Source organism: Melitaea cinxia, chromosome 18 (assembly GCF_905220565.1).
Source record: "Melitaea cinxia chromosome 18, ilMelCinx1.1, whole genome shotgun sequence".
Lineage (NCBI taxonomy): Eukaryota > Metazoa > Arthropoda > Insecta > Lepidoptera > Nymphalidae > Melitaea > Melitaea cinxia.
This window is the reverse complement of record NC_059411.1, coordinates 14,516,716-14,534,977: the sequence shown is the minus strand read 5'-3', so window position 1 is coordinate 14,534,977 and position 18,262 is coordinate 14,516,716. Positions and strand designations below refer to the sequence as shown.

General features: G+C 33.7%; 1 protein-coding gene across 1 annotated transcript in view; it reads right to left on the bottom strand.

The window, feature by feature from the left end:
• Positions 1-18,262, bottom strand: part of LOC123662149 (nephrin-like) — a 153,813-nt gene that overhangs the window by 50,020 nt on the left and 85,531 nt on the right. Inside the window, exon 3 of the mRNA XM_045597033.1 lies at positions 4,111-4,234. Coding sequence (XP_045452989.1) covers positions 4,111-4,234 — 124 coding nt within the window. The remainder of the gene's footprint in view (positions 1-4,110; positions 4,235-18,262) is intronic.

The window sequence follows — 18,262 nt, the reverse complement described above, 5'->3', positions numbered from 1 at the left end:
ATAAAGGTCGCCAGTGGCATCGAGCTCAGTTCAGGTGTAGCCTTTGCCTTAATTCGCTCTGCCTTCTGGGTCTCGATCCGTTGCTGTAGGCGCTCCGAGCCGCTGAGCGTGGACTCGTCGACAGCCGGAGATGCAGGAGGTGTCGGTGTTATGGATTTCGGTCTTAGATATCCGAGATCCTCCCCCCTGTCTTCGTAGACTATGACCTCACTGTACTTGGAGGCCATTAGGCAACCGTACCTATCAGATACGTCACCTCTATCATATCCGACCCTCATCGAATCCACGCTAATTCTTTTGGGGACTCCACCGGGGGTCTCGCTCAACCGGCGTAGCCACACACTAGACTGCGCGAAGGGGGACGTCTCTCCCCACTCGAACAACGCGATGCATTTGTTGTTCAAACGCACCAGACGGTAGGTCGAGTCGCCCTCCCGTTCTTGCAATAGCGCTGTGATTTTAGTGCGCTTTATACTTGTCTTTTGCGTGCTACCCTTTAACAGTAAAGCGAGCCCCGGCGAAATCGCCAGCCGATCGCGTCCTTCGGAACGACAGAAACTTATTCCCATCCTCTCTACTTCGCTGTCCATGAACAGAGCCACGCATTTGGTTTTAATTCCCACTTCTTCGCTTCCGTTCCCTTCGCTAAGCGAGGATTGTGTCATCCCGCTGTGGGTCGGTTGCGGAGGTGCGTTTTGGTCGGCTCTATTCCTGAACAGCTTCTGCAGCGAGGAGGGCATGGCCTTTGTTATTTGACCCAGAAGGGTGCGGCCAGGAGTCATCCGCGGACCCGTTGAGCTGTTACTCTGGGTGGCTTGTTGGACACAGTTTTGTTGTGTTTGTGGTTGTGCGTTGTGTGTTTGGGCGTGTGTTGCGTGTGTGTGTGTTGCGTGGACGACGGTGTTAGCGCTCTGCGTAGGTATTACAGCAGGTGGTGGAGCGGTCGTGCTGTTCCTTTTTGTGGCTATATTGACGGCCTTTCTCGCGAATGTGAGGAAGACAGTTCTGTTTGTTTCGCTCTCCAGGATGGTATGGAGCGAGGTCTGCTCAAGTTTGGTCTGGAGTTTGAGTTCCAGATCCAGCCTATCCTTACTGAATCTCGGACAGTCCAGTATAACATGCAGAACTGTCTCCTCACAATTCGGATCGCAGATACACGAAGGACTGTCAGTGAGATGGAATCTGTGGAGATACGCCGCAAATCCTCCGTGGCCGGTCAGAATTTTTGTGTCGACAGCTGTTGGTGCCGATTTCCTTACCAGCCTGCAAGCGGTCTTTACATCCGGTAGGAATATTTTCGTGACCGAGCCCGATTAAGACTGTTTTGGATTCGTTCAGGTCTGTTACCTTGGACATAATCAAGCAAAGGAAGCTCACCGTGGTTGAAAATAGCATAACCCATTATTTGTCTAGTATAGTTTGTAACAGTACATATATATTAAAAAAATTCAATAAGCATAAACGCCTCACACTTAACCTACTAGTATTAGTAAACACACTGTACACTAGCACAAACATCCAAACTACGGAAGACACTTTTATAGACTATACAAATATTTGGCATGAGCGGAGTTCGATCCCGCGATTGTCGGTGCAACCAGTTAGTGCCAAGAGCGCTACACTTAATAATTTATGTTCTTTATGTGCCGTCACGATTTCGCTATTATGCATCAGCGTCATTGCTGTTACGTTGTTATTATATATTTATTCATTTACGAGGGCCTTATATTGTTTCCTAAAAAGTAAACTCTAAAAACCTAATCACTTTTCTTTCCCTGTTATTATAATTTTATCGGTATGTAATTTTTCTTGGACCCTGCATATCGCAACCGCAATTTGAATAATATATCTGTATTCAAGTATTGCTGAAGTCCTAGAAGCAGTGGAGCAGCGCATTGTTACTCAAATTAGCACTATAATCAATCTATCGAGCGTTTGCCGAAAAGTTATAAAAACTAAAAATAACGCTAAAGATTGAATTGAAGGACCCATATGAAATTGCATCGGATTGCAGTGGCCATATAATACTAATCCGAAGCGGCATAAAGCCAGCCAGGACTCTGAAATTCAATGCATTACAAAGAGACGCTATGTATTTTAGACTATTTGAATGTCTGAAGGCCTTCTATGTACAGTACTCGTGTATCGAGAGTCGATTGTTGGGCATATCGTTATCGTTGTCTGATATCGATTTATTTTGCTACTTTTATATGTGTCCTTTGTGACAGTACTGTTGAAATAAAGTAAATGTGCAATTACAGATTTATTGTGTATTCAAATCGCACATTTATTATGGAGGTTTTTTTTTATTTAAAAATTTTGATCCACGGGCTCAAAATGCCCGTGCCTTTTGTTAATCATGCATGCATTATAATAATACCACAGGCGATTTTTCTACTTATTATACTACAGATCGACAGTCGTGTGACTGTTTTGTAAAACTAGGACGTGGTCCGACGCTGACGGTTTCTTTTTTTTTTTTTTTTACTATGGAGGTTTAAGTCACTTAAAATAATAACACAAAAGTATACAATATCTGAAGGGAAACAAAGTCTACAGACTACTTAAGTATTTCTTTCTGAACGTTTTCTATTTTAAAAGAAAACCTCTTGGTCATAGTCATCATAGCTTGGTACCAAAATGAATCAATCAATCAATCATATATTTTATGAATTGCGATTTACAGATGCTTTTGAAATATTAAATATTGATTACTATAATATTAATAAGAACGAAATTGGGTTAATCCGTACACAGCGTCTAATTAATTATATTATTACGATTTCTTTTTTTGTAAATTTACTCAATCCATTAATTCCATTTGACAGTTTCATCGCGATAGCTTAAAGTTTCAGAACAGACAAAGGCCGATTGTGTCAACCGAGAGTTACTTTAGTCCGAGAGCCTCTCCGAAACAGACTCTCATATATCAAAACTTTACGTGAGAAATTTATTGATTACGAACATATATTTGGATATTTTAGACTATGGAAACTTCTAAAGCTATCAACCTAGTTGATTGCATTTTTTACATAGAATATTATCAAACGAAACAAAAAAAAACTCAAATTTGATTTCGTCTTATTATTTTTATACATTTACATCTATGGTTTTCGTAATTTTATTAATTACTAGCTGCTGCCCGCGACGTTGTCTGCGTGAACGCTATACAGCACCAAAAATACCTACGATTATACCTTTTAAAATAATATTCATTTACCCGTTTCTTCTTTACATTTTATATCTACAGAAAAATCTCATAGATGGCGCTGCTTTAAAATTGTCTTGTCTACTTATATTCATTTAATTATGTTTATCGGCTTAGTTACTTATATTGCGTGATTTTTGTAGTGTAAGGGTAGCTTATATAGCATGGTCATTAACATAATAACAGCAACATTCAAATATGCGTCATTAGATTACACGTTGTTACAGAATGCCTTGAAAAAATAAAGGTTCTCTGCTCGTTCCCCGTAGGTGATAGCGTGATAATATGTAGCCTATATGTTGACCCGACTACTTAATAATATTCGTGCCAAATTTGAAGTAAATCCATGCGGTGCTTTTTGAGTTTATCCCGGACATACATACAGACAAACAGACAAACAGACAAAAATTCTAAAAACTATATTTTTGGCTTCGGTATCGATAGTAGACCACACCCCAAGTATTCTTTTAAAAAAATATTCTGTGTACAGTTTTGACTTTCCTACCATTTTATTATATGTATATATAGATAAGCATCTTTTATTTGTGTAAAAATTTTATTTGAGAGTTTTCTATAACATAATTTCTGAATAGATTGCAACATTCACCACTAGGATACAATTTCGTTGTAAAAGTTAAGGATGTTAGACTCCTAACTGCGTTCAAACGGGGAATTCTGGAGGTTTAATAAATCACATTCCACGTGAAAAAAAAAACTTCTAGTCCTTTTTTTTCGCGTGGAACGTGATATATTACACCTACATAACCTCCCATATAAAGGAACGTAGTAAAGAGTCGAAAGCTCTGTATATTTGTTATTTTTTAACTTAAACACATCCCGGGGGGGACAATATACACAACACACCCATAACAGCATGAAGGGATGTTTAGTAATACACTTACGTATAAATGGGCATTCGGTCGCCATCTTTAAACCACATCATCATAGCGACGTCGGAAACGGAAGCCGCCAGGTCGCAAGGTAATCTCGTTTCGCTACCCGGTGCGGACCATACTTGTATTATATCTGTAAACAAAGCAATGATTCAAGGTATTATTATATTTTTTTACTTTATATACAGGTTATTTATACTATGTTTTACTGTTTACTACACACAAAGTCTGATTTTTAAGAGAAAATTTGCTACTGGGGCTTGCTGGGGGCATTTAGATAATAAAAAGATAACAAATAATAAGGACATAAAAAGGACAAAATAAAACATTTTTTTTAATAGAAATAATTATGTATGTATGCAATTTTTTCTTCTGTTATTGTACAGAAAATTTCTTTTTCAATAATACTACTTTCAAGCATTGTTGTGTTCCTGTTTGTGAGTAAGGTGACCCGAGCTCCTGGGGGAATGGGGATAGGGTCGGCAACGCGCTTGCGATGCTTCTGGTGTTGCAGACATCTATAAGCTACATTAATAGCTTACAATCAAGTGAGCCGTACTAGTAGTCAAGTGAGTAGTACTAGCCGTACTGTTACCCGTACCGTACCCACATAGCTATATAAAAAAAAAGTGTGTGTGTCAGCTCCGACGCACGACTGGAGTTTACTCCTTCAGATCAACTGTCTAAATAGACACAAAAGGGTTACTAATCTAAGAAAAATAATAATAATTAATACCATATCAAATGTAAATAAACGTGTTAAATAACGCCATCTATCGGATGGCGAGAACCAAAACGTAAAGAGGTGATTCCTTCAGTAAATTTTATACCGAGGGCCTTATATGAAAATCGATTTTTTAAAGAGTAAACTCCAAAAAAATTCAAATCGTCATACAGCTCTAATATAAAATAAAGTCAATAAACACATATCTTGTATACCGTAGTATCTATAAAAGATAATTTTGTAAAGAGTAAAAATAAAATTAAAAAGTGTGTGTGCAAAGCACACACGGCAGAAGTGTCACTTCTGAAAAGTCGTGGGAAGATAAGCCGTTTCTATCGACGATGATTACGGTCTCGTGAAATAGATCGTAAGCGCCATGCAAAACGCATCCGTTTTGAGGAGTAATTCTATCTCATTCTCTCCTATACATTTATGCGTCTCTTTCTTTTTCTTTTTTCTAGTTTTAAATCACAACGATTCTAAAAAAGTTTCACTTTAAATATTGACTGATTGTGGGAGTCTCCATAACTAATGTATATTTTATAAAAGTTATTTTTTAAAAACACATACCTATATGAGATCTGGTGGAAATCATAATTATTTTAATGACTTTTAGATACATAAATAAAGCCGTTCATTCAAGGTGCACTTAATTTTTCCCAAACACATCAATGAAAAATCCATATTAAAACATCCAATATAAACAATATAACAGGCACAGAGCGAATTCGAATTTTTTTATGTACATTCAATACAGAATTTTTAATTATACAATACGTAAAAATACGCCGTATTTCAACATACATTTTTTTTTTTCGCGAATAAAACAAAAAGGCGTGTATTCAAAAATTTCATAGGAGACAAAGCATTTTTAACCAGAATACGTCGGAAAACTGCCAAGAGGCAGCGCACAAGTACGCGTGGAAAACATGGCGTATTGTCCGCGAACGACGTTGCTGCCTCGTTCAAACAGGCGAGTAACACGAGCGAGTACTATATAACAGCTATGTAATCGTATTAACATTTAAATACTCAAGGGAGACTACGATAGACTTATATTATATTTATTATCTTAAACAAGAGTTACAAAAAATGTTCTTGTAATATCTCAGGGAATAAATATGAATATACAAAGTTATCAGAAATTTATTATACGTAAATTTTCTTGTCAGACAATATTTATTTTTCTCAAGGGATTTTATATGATGTTCTACGATCATTTTGTAATGAATTCGATGGCTAAAATGTAATCACGATTCAGCCCGTAGCATCCCAATACCAGGCATTGGCCTCTTTCTCCATGAAGATGGAGGATTGAAGCTTGGTTCACCAGACGTGACACAAAGACCACTATACCAGAGCGGTTGTTAAAAAAATATATATATTAATATTTATTTTCTAACAAACCTTGGACGTAGAATATTGTGGTGTGTTTTAACATCGGTCACTACTATAATTGATGATGGCATGTGTGCGGACTTAATTTTAGTCCCTATTACCCTTTATCCCTTTTGCTATAATCAACTGTTAGTTGGCATTATTTCACTTTTTTATTCATGTTTGGGATGATGTCATACCTTTCATTTTAACGTTAAACGAAAATTATAGTAACGAAAAAAAAACTTATAATTGGGCATTTAAAAACTGCAGTGTGGTTACAGTAGTTAGAATATAGCCACCCCCTCTCTTCCCGTGGGTGTAGCAAAAGGCATCTAAGGGATAAGTGACAGTTCCACCACAACCTTGGAACTTAAAAAGTAGACCGATGGCAGGATAACCATCCAACTTCTGGCTTTGAAATACACAGGCCGAAGACGGGCAGCAGCGTCTTCGGTGCGACAAAGCCAGCCCTGCGGTCATCAACCCGCCTGCGCAGCATGGTTATTATAGAAAAAACACACAAGTTCATTCCATTTTTGGCGCGAAGTTGTGGAGGCTTATGTCCAGCAGTGGACTGCAATAGGCTGATGTGTGTGTGGGCACTTAAAATCCATACTAATATTGTAAATGTGAAAGTGAGTTTGTTTTTTGTTTGATCCACTTTCGCAGCTCAACGGCTTGGCCGACCGCCATGCAAATTGGCATGCATATATAGCTTGAAAACCCGGAATGGATATAGCTATTTTTAATTTCGGAAAAATGCTATTTCATCATGCTATCATCCCGACTACTTTCCTACGAACTTAGAGGCAAAGATCTAACAATTTCAACTAAGATTAGTGAAATAATCTCACCAAGGACAAAGCAGTCAAAGACAATTGTTAATAGAACCAGCTTTATTTGTAACAGTTGGCTTAATTTCACTTTAATATGAAGTACAAATTAAAGGTCATATTTATTTGTTTAATAGTTTTATTAAAGTGGGAATTTGTAATATTATTATCGTGTAGCGCCGCCACTTTTAAAATGACGTAAATTAAGTTGCAGATAAATGTCGATGTCAGTGTTTCAATTTATTATTGTCAACTGTCAATGTGTATTTGTTTATATATTTTTTGTCAACCCTTATTTATGTCTTTTATTAATTTTATTGTTTGGTAAAAGTGAAAGAAAACTTTTACTTCACATTTTCAACCAAGAATAATGCTACATAATTATAGGTTTTTACATTGTAACCTTATAAACTTCAGATAGTAGTTTAATACAAAAAATATATATAATGATTCACAAATATAATTATGATGATGATATACGAAGTCGTATTCCGTCAATTAATTCATTTCATAAATTATCAACCTATTTTTTAGCACTAGCAAACGTAATTAATTGTAAATAATAAATAAAGATTAAAATCGATTAAAAAATTGAAACGTTACGTTTATTGTTTGCTTATAATATTGACTATTGTTTGTAACAACATTTTTTATTGGTTTTTCTTTTACAAGTACCCGAGTTTAAGCAGGTACAAAACAAGATTCATTCATGAACAAGATATTTTTTGTTATATACATAGTGTAACAAACCGCTTTAACATATGATTGACAGTCTTAAGTAGCGAACTCGTCACTAAAGGGCGCTGACCTCCGCTAAATCGCGCTATCAAAGTTTATCAGCAAAGGATTGATATAGTTAAGTTTCGCCTTCGTCACTAGATGGCGCTGACCTCCGTTTAATCGCGCTATCAAAGTTCTTCAACGGTGAGACTACTATAGTACACAACCTAAACCAGTGACGCTGTAAAAGTAAATAGGGCCAACAGTTACAGTCATTTCGAAAAAAAAGTTTTTTATTAGACTTAGTTTTTCTTAATTTACTACATCTTAAAATAACATTCTTTTAAATTCATAGTATGAGAGCTGTTTTTATAATTTATTTATATAAATATTTATTTATATAAATAAATCATATAATTTATTTATATATATTGTTAGCCTTTAAAATCTAGACCTTCGCAGGCGAAGCCGCGATAAAAACCAGTACATAAATAAATTTTTGCCAAAAGTGCATAATCGAGCGAATAGTCATTTCTCTTGTTTTTTTCTATGTTTTGCGAGAAGCACACAGCAATCACTTTTCCATATTGAAATAGTCAAAAAGCCTCGCCCCGTTCGGTCATTACTGACACTTTTTCATTTCTTTTAGCGAAAAATAACGATTTTTGCTGTCGAAATGTTTTATATTTATGTTAGAGAATATTTGATGAATGATTGTTTTTTTATAGTAGGTACCTACTAAGAGAGAATTTTGTATTTGACACATATAAACATAGAAACAAGGAACTACTTCAATTAATATTCAGAGTATATCTGCAAATAAACTCCCTTAGGAACTTCAGACGCCGCTAGCTACTGCCGAAGTTGACAATAGGTCATTTGAAATCGATCTATGAAAACTCAGAACTGCAAACAAAGACAGGATATCGGGTAAGCGCGCACTTGTAGAATCTTTCAGAAAATTCTAAGAAACGAAAGTGCTAACTTTAGTTGTTGAGAATTTCTTCAAGCGGTCGCAACGAAAATCAGCGACAAGTGTCAGTCAAATTGTCTGACACGCGAACTAATCTACGACGTGCTTATATAATATTTAAACCTATATTTAAACGTATATATTTGAATATAGAATTGCGAACTCGTAATGAAAAACTAGTTTATTAATTAACAACTGAAATAGTTCAAAGTCTCAGTTAAATTATTAAAAACTAGCTGCTACTTTCATCCGCGAAATTGCCAATTCCGTGGAATGTCGGGACAAAAAGTGACCTGCGTATTATTTCTGAATCTTTAGCTATCGTCGTACCAAATTTCATGGCCAAAGCTTAGTAGTTCTTGTGGGAAAGAGTTGCAAAACATCCGTTAATCTTCAAAATCTTTCGCATTTTTAATGTTAGTAGGATTTCATCATATTAAATATTCTCTTATACTGTCCAGCTTTGATATAAGCATTCTTGTTAATATTGAACACAGCATAGTACTCGAACTCAGATTGTCAAATAATGACGGCTTAAAATCTTTTGTCACGCCAACCCGAACACTTCTAAGTCGATTCACACATCTGCTTTTGATCCACGAATTCTTGTCTTACATCCTTTGTGCTAATGCCCTTTATTTTATGTAAGAACACTGACCTGTTTCGCTTTGAAGAAGATCTATTGTTAGGTTTCTTCGTTGCTATTTTTGATCCCATTTTATTTAGCAGTTATTTAAGTCTTGTATTTCTATGACTGATTGACATGACATTTGTGTGAACCAGTATCTATATCTGAAAGTATACATACGAATATTTATTCAAAAATAAAACTGGTAATAAAGAAGTCAGACTCGTCTACGCCTTATTTGGGATCGATCTTGTTATTCCCAAAAGGAAAAATATTGTGTGGTATAATTTCAAGTATCAACGAATAATTAAAATTTTACATCAAAATAAAAGCCTTATCATTATAACAATGAATAATTGAGAACATACTTGAATAATAAGTATTTAGATATTAAAAAGTTTGTCAAAAACCAATGAAATGACCGTGATAAGTGGATTAAAATAAGTTACAGCAAAATATATTATACAATATAGAAATACTACTAAAATTTTTCACATAATATATACTTAGAATTATATGAAGAAACATAATGCTTAGAGCTTTCCAAGTAATAAAAAATTTCGGAAGTATTAAACTTCATTAAACATTATAAATTAAAAATCACAAATTGTTAGGTTTAACAAAAATAGATGGTACCGAATTTCTTTTATAAAGTATAACTCGTTCAAACTCTCCAATTTTAGATCATAATGTGTTTTTATTATCCAATCTAAAATTCCTTTTGTTGTATACACAAGCGAGGTGTTTGTAATTTTAGTCTATAATAAATTATTAAACTTCGCATCTAAATTATGGAGATTTTAATTAATTTTAGTGCAACACAGGACTTGTATTAATGTTCATTGTCTTTCGCTTAGATTAATGAATGTTTTGCGTTGGTTTGTTTTCACATAAAATGTCACTGTAAGAATTATCATCTTTAAATCGATGTTGCTGCATTTTTTATATCCTTCTTTCATTCCTCTTTTCATCATGAATGGCCCCATATGAATAACTTTAAAAAAAATTATAGAAATACAAACTATTTATTATTTTTATTCTAATTATTATTTTTCTTTAACCACTTTATGTTCATTTTTTAACCGCCTTCAAAAAAAGGAGGAGGTTACTCAATTCGACCGTATATATATATTTTTTATGTATGTTCGGGGATAACTCCGTTGTTTATGAACCGATTTTGATAATTCTTGTTTCGTTGGAAAGGAAATATCTCTAGTTTGGTACCATATAAGGAAACCAGGATCTGATGATGGGATTCCGGAGAAATCGATGGAAACTCTCGAAAAGCCGCATAACTTTTTATTGGGTGTAACGATTTTGATGATTTTTAATTTAATCAAAGGCCGATGTTTATCATGTGGTCACATTTAAATTTCATCGAGATCTGATTACAATTTTTGGAGTAATCTTTGATAATGCGTATTTACTCGACAATTTTTTTGTCTATCTACGTTGTGTTACTTGTCGATATAATTGAAGGCGGTTTTTCTTCGTTTGCTTGCAAACACAATTATTTCCAATCATATTCACATGTATAACGGATTATTTGTGTAGTTTAATGACACATTTTGATAATAGCTTATAATGTTATCAGGAATACTTTAGTATTATTACTTTAGAAACACAGTGCACTGTTAAACTGCTAATTGTTTTTGCTGCACTGTTTACCACATAAATTGTATTTTTTTCTGTAAATAAATAAATAATAATAAATAAATATTCTCTAATCATTTCGTATTTAGCAGGTTCTGGACTGACAACGCCAAATTCTACAGTAATTTTAATCAAGACTTATTATTTTGATAACGAGAGTTTAGATACATAGAAAGAGAGATAAATAAAAACTTTACTGCAAGCACAACTTTGCAGTAGCAATCACAACTTTTACAGCGAATAATAACAAAACGAAATTACAAAACATACACAAATATATATAAATATATTTACATAGTAATATGTATACCAGACAAACTTTTGTGAAGTAAATTATATATTAAATTAACTATATTTGCGTAGTGCAAATTTAAGTTCACGTATCAAGATTTTGCATAATGTTATATAAGGAATGCTTAATTCTGACGTTGATAATATTACAAAAGATCGTGTTTATAACCAAGTACCGTACAATCGTGTCGGCGGTAAGTTTATATATCACTACGGGGCCGTTATCAGATGTATGAGGGATGTGTTCGTGACTATGAACTATAAAGTTATTCGGAATTACCGTCGTACATCAGTAGTTGATCGTTATACAGAACAGGGTCAGGATGTTTGCGTTGTGCTATCTTCGAGGGAATTAATTCTTCTCTGTGTGTGTAATGTTATTCACTTTTATGGTTATGTACGCTAAGGTTGCAAATGTAACTATGTTATTATTATGAATTTGCTGTCCATCTTTCGCAAGGATATTTTTGGGAATGTAATCATTTCTGTGTTTTGTTTTGAAAGAACACATTTCAAATGAACGAAAATCGGTTCAGGAAATCGGAAATCAATATCGTAAATTTAACTTGATATTACATTAGTGACTTAAGAAGAAGCAAATGAAATTGTTCTGATTTAGTCTAAATTGTAGACTATTATGAAAGTTTTTTTTTTTAAATTAACGAATAATAATTTTGAAGTCAAAAACATCTTAGAAAAATTCTTAAGTATTGGACATACTTACTTTAAGTATAGGATATACGTGAACCAACAAAACACAAAAGGAAAATTATTTGTATTATACTTATTTTGTTACTACCTTTAAATAAACCATTAACTAGAACATTGCTCCAAATTCCCAAAAGAATATTCAAAGTGGTACTTAGCGGGTAACAGTAACAAAGAAACAAATTTGAAATACAAATCGTGTACTTAAAATACTTTGTCAACATTCATAAACAAACGAGCCGTTAGTTTGTTAACATCTAGCAAAAGGTAAGAACTCTCAGACCTTTTGAATTCAGTAGAAGAATTCTAGTAGGGTAAGTAGGTTTTTATATAAGTAATATATTCTTAAAAGATAATCTAAATAAGTTTTGTTTGTTTTTTATTCAATATACATTCACTGCCTTGAATTTTACAAGCATTTGGCGTAAAATGTGATTGAACTTATGATAAATAAGCTTATATGCGTCAAATATTTAAATAGGCCATCTATATGAAGAATATGTTGTGGTCAGAGTCTTTTGTTTTATATTTCACTAGCTTTTACACTTTGCTTCGCTCAAATTGAATTAAAAAAAATGTACCCTTGGTTCCTCTTACACAGAGTACAACTTACAAACAAACTTACATTCACATTTATAATATTAAATGAAAAATAACATTAAATGGAAGACTTAACTTACACAGCCTTTAAAACACTCCAGTAAACTATAACGAAAATTTCCATTTTCTAAATACTCATTTATTTAACGATGGTCTTAAAGCAAGCGATGATAATAGCGTCCGTATTCAAATAAAAGCGAGTTTTATTGACTCAGCTAATTGACGAGAAACGTAAACCATTCTTGTTCATGGTGTAGCAATTAAATCATAATCGAGATGATGTGTATTCATTAGCGATGGTATGCCAAGACCGACGTGGCCAGAATTTATGGCTAGGATGGGATATTTTTTTAAACCTTTGATGTCTAAGATCGAGTTTTAATGGAACTTATACTATTTTCGTGTCTCGTATTGCACGAAAAATTTATGGCTATGGTTGTTATAAACAAATAAATGAATAAATATGTATAAAATACGCATGGTCGTCTGTTCCTACGGCAAGCAACTAAGGTAGTGCTTGTGTTATAGGTAGCAGCCGGCCAATATAGCAACATTTTTTATTTCGAAAAATACGTACCAGTGTCCTGTGTGTGTAATTTTTAATCCTAATCCTATCCCTCATTACCTTATAGAACGGTTTACGTTTCTTTGCAATTCCCATGAACGTTCATTTTGATCTGTATATTAATAATAAATAATAATGATCACTCATTTCAGCCTACCGCAGTCCACTGCTTGACAAAGGCCTCCCCAAGTTCGCACCAAACATTATGGCGTGAACTCATGTGTTTTGCCCATAGTCACCACACTGGGCAGGCGGGTTGGTGACCGCAGGACTGGCTTTGTTGCACCAAAGATCTGCTGCCCTACTTCGGCCTGTGTATTTCAAAGCCAGCAGTTGGATGGTTATCCCAGCAGATGTGGATGACTATCCCACCATTGGTCGGCTTTATAAGTTTCAAGGTGGTAGTGGAGCTGCATTATCCCTTAGACGTCTCTTACGACACAGGAAGAGAGGGGGTGGCTACATTTTTTACTGCCGTAACCTAATAAGTACTAATAATATATTGTAATCTAATCAATCTAATAATAAAAATATTCTTTATTATATTAATAAATAGGCATTAAAAGATAAAAACAAAAATAGTACAAATAGTCATAGTAGTAGTATACAATAGATTTACAAAGTCTATGTTATCTTTAAAAGAGTCAACATCATCAATTTTGGTAATTTTTACCAATGAAACTGAACTAAATATAAAACATTACAACCCATATTAAGACTTTTGAAACAAGTTCATCATCATTCGTCATTCACATTAATCTGTCAGGCGAATACCAAACTTAAACAAAATTATGTCTTACATATGGACACGTTCCTCTAGTTATTCTAAGTATTTGTAATTATTTTTTAATAACAAATATTGGAATTACAAAATTCTGGTCGTACTACACATAGTGTCGATTAAATAAAGTGTAACTTTAAACCGCAGAGAACTGCAGTGGGTTTGATCACGCGAATTGAAATTAAGTGGTCAAACGACAATCCGTACTAATCTCCCGAGTTAATATTTTGGGAATTCAACTGATACCATATTTTTTGCTTTCACTGTTTTTAACTTAATAATAATAATTAAGTAAAACTAAATACTGAAATAAAATACTGTAAAACCTACGTTCAACAATGGTTATTCTTTTATACTAAATAAAAATAAATAATATATATATTTTTTGTGTCTTAGTATTTTTCTGATGTTTTTGTAATTTTTCCACACATTGACGTAAAATTTATGCCAACCTGATGACGTAACAGGGTGACGTAATAGGTGTTGCAATTTTTTATAGTTTTAATTATTCCTTACAACTCTTCATATATTAAGCTTTGTGTGTGGTTTATAGGCTATTATGATTGATCATACCAGATCAGAGTGCAGATCTTTGATCTTAGAACTCGGCGCTACATGTGCGTTTAATTCGACACAGCTTTGATTTTCGTTTTCATCATGAAACTGTTATCATCATCGCAATCAATGTACATAATAAATAAATAATTTATATAAAAAATCAACATTAATATAAAATGTTAATGCTGATTTTTTCTTTGAATAAGAAATAGAAAAAAAACGATTGTGCTAAACCACACGACTGAAGTCAAACTTACGAAACGTAACTCTTTCTCTCCTCTATCTTTACTAACTTATATCTCCATCTCAACTTCCGTTCGCCTTGCCCGATCACACTTTTTGTAACGCTCTCGTCACGCATTCACCAGCTTACTACCCAAGTCAAGCGTGCGTAAAAAAGTTTTACTTCAAAAATAGAAATAGAACGAAGGAGTGAATATGAAAATATTTCTGAATAAGCATTAAGGAATAGTTATAATAAGAAAGTAAATACCAAATATACATTCAAATTTTTGTCGAACAAAAATAGCGAGCAATCGACAAACTATTCACGAATAGATATTAATACATACAAGTACGTATCAGCTCAAGGCCGTATTTAATTAAAAAAAATAAAAAAAAAATAGAAAAAAAATATTTACAAAAACGTTTACATAACATGATACCATTGTTGGGATATTAAGTGAGTTTTTACCTGTGTCTGGATGTCCCTCTCTTCCATATTTATACTTATAAAATTAAAACTTAACATTATCATAATTCAATCACAAAAGACAAAAAAAAAACAGTTTATTTATATATATTTCTTAGTGCTGTGTGGCTACGGCACTAAAGAATTTAGCCACCCCCTCTCTTCCCGTGGGTGTCGTAAGAGGCGACTAAGGGATAACAAGGTTTCACAACCACCTTGGAACTTAAGAAGCCGACCGATGGCGGGATAACCATCCAACTGCTGGCTTTGAAATACACAGGCCGAAGACGGGCAGCAGCGTCTTCGGTGCGACAAAGCCAGTACTGCGGTCACCAACCCGCCTGCCAGCGGTGACTATGGGCAAAACACATGAGGTCACGTTATTTTTGGCGTAAACTTGTGGAGGCCTATGTCCAGCAGTGGACTGTATAGGCTGTAATGATGATATATATTTCTGTGTGTGTATGGGTGTGTGTGTGAACTCGTTTTAAGCCCACGCATCTTTACTATCACAATATTTCTCAACATACTATGTTGTCGTCTTAAAAGTGGCAGAATTTTTGTCACTTTAGTGATTTCAAAGTTTTTTTTTTTTTTTTAATAAAACAAAGATAACGTAAGTAAGATCTTATTCAAATTTAAATGTGACCACACGACAAGAATCAGCTTTCGAATAACAAAACCTATATAACCGCTATAACCAGTAAAAACCTATGAGGTAACACATAAGAAAAGCGTAACTAATGAGTATGTGCGTGAAATTCACGGCAGATCACGGTCACGTGATCACGATCTCGGAAAAAAGCACGCCATACAAGATGCATCGCTTATGCGTTTTAGCACTAATCTTTCTGTCTCATTCTCTTATACATTTACGTGTTTTGGAACGAAATTCCTTACGGCAGGCTTGACATTTGGCTGGGCGACTGAATTGAAAAAACTTTGAAACTAAAACCGTAAGAAAAATATATAACGGAAGTAACGTAATATCAGCCACACGACTGTATAATATGACGTTTGTAAAACTAAAATGTTACTAGTAAACTTTTTTTAAAAATTATTTATGTAATTTTATACTGTCGAAAAAAATAAATAAAGACATGTGTTTTTTATTTCACTTAATAGTTTGAATTATTATTATTATTATTTTGTTTGATTTATTTTATTTTACGGTATTTGTTATTTTCTAAAATACTAAATTTCCTAAATACTTTTATCTACTTAATTAAAAACCAATTAATAAAATTAAAAAAAAATCAAGTACTAGAAAATATATATAAAATTCAATTTTTTTTGTGTTGCTTCTATACTATCCGAAGGATCTTCGTTCCTACCTGGTGTCCCATGACACCACATAATTTTTTCTTTCTTTGTCGTTACGCATTTTCGTTTCATCGAGTTTCAAATCACAATCATTCTAAAGAAGTTTTACTTCTAAATACAGTCCAATAGAAAACCTTCTTTTTTAAACCTATCAAAAATAAATACACCCAAGATATCTATTAATAATCTGCACTTTATTTAAAATCGTTTTAAATACTCAGAACGTTGTCGTCAGCACAAAGGAAGTTAGACAATGGTTGATTCGTATTTTAATCGTCTAATTTATGTGAAAAGGAACCATCTTTACTTTGTGACTGGAATCTTTGAGAATTACTTTATTAAAATCACTACATTTCGGCCTGCGACTTTAGTCGCTGGATTACATGATTTTGACGTTTTCTCGAATTATCATATTTTCGTTGTATAACGCATAACGTTTTACACAGATGAACTCGTTTCATCAAAAGCTGATCCTGTTTATGTTGTCTTACTTAAATTGAATCGAGATCTGATGATCACTTTTTAAGTAATCTTTGATAACGCGTATTTACTTGACAATTTTTTCGTACAAAAGTTGTATTACTTGTCGATGTAGTTGAAGTCGGTTTTTTTCCGTTTGCGAGCAAATACAATTATTTATATATTATCAGTATAGATAGTAATAGAATGAAAATCTACACTGCTGCATCAGTAACTGATATAACCACAAAAATATTTCTCTGTTTGCTATTGTCGAAATTGTCAAAAGCTTCTATTAAAAATCCATATAACGTATTTTTATATAAACTTTACTATAACTATTTAACTGAGGTAGGGCACAGCAGGAATTTCCTGCTCAATATATGGAGCAGCCCGACTGGGGTAGTACCTCGACTTTACAGAAGATCACAGCTAAATAATACTGTTTTCAAGCAGTATTGTGTTCCTGTTGGTGAGTATGGTGACCAGAGCTCCTGCTTCTGGTGTTGCAGGTGTCTATAAGCTACGGTAATCGCTTACCATCAGATGAGTCGTACGCTTGTTTGCCGACCTAGTGATATAAAAAAAAATATATATAAAAATAAAATAAAGATTTTAATGATTATGTTTGATTGCAAACGACAAAACACCGACTTTACCGACCGACGACCATACGACGTAGGTAGATTAAAAAACAATAATGTAAATGCGCATTATTAAAAATAACTCAAAAACTGATTACTGATTCAGTCAGATCTAGGTCAAATTTTTATGGGACCACGTCACAAGCACCGGCTTTCCACTAAAAAAATAATGATTGAAATCGGTCCCCCGGTAAAAAGTTAGGAGGTATAATACAATGTACAATATGAGGTATAATACAATGTATAATATGAGGTATAATACAGAGTAGATCGACGAATAAATAGTTAAGTCGCATTATTAGTGATAGTTTAAAAATGGAGTGTAAAGTATCCGAAACATCGGCATCTAAAAAACTTAATAAACCACGACAAAACCTGAAAAAGTTGTTTCATTTGAAGTGAAATTCGCGTAAACATTTTAATTAAATTAAATATATTTTCTAAACACATAGAAATTAAATTAAAATATTTAGATAGCCATTTATCATAAATATACACTAATCAGATAAGTCACTAAAATAACCTCCCAATGCAATTGCCGTTTATATAATTTTTTTTAACCACTGCAAAATTAAGATCGTAAATCTCACACAAATACACCAGAAAGTTCCTTTTATTTTCCACTGTTAC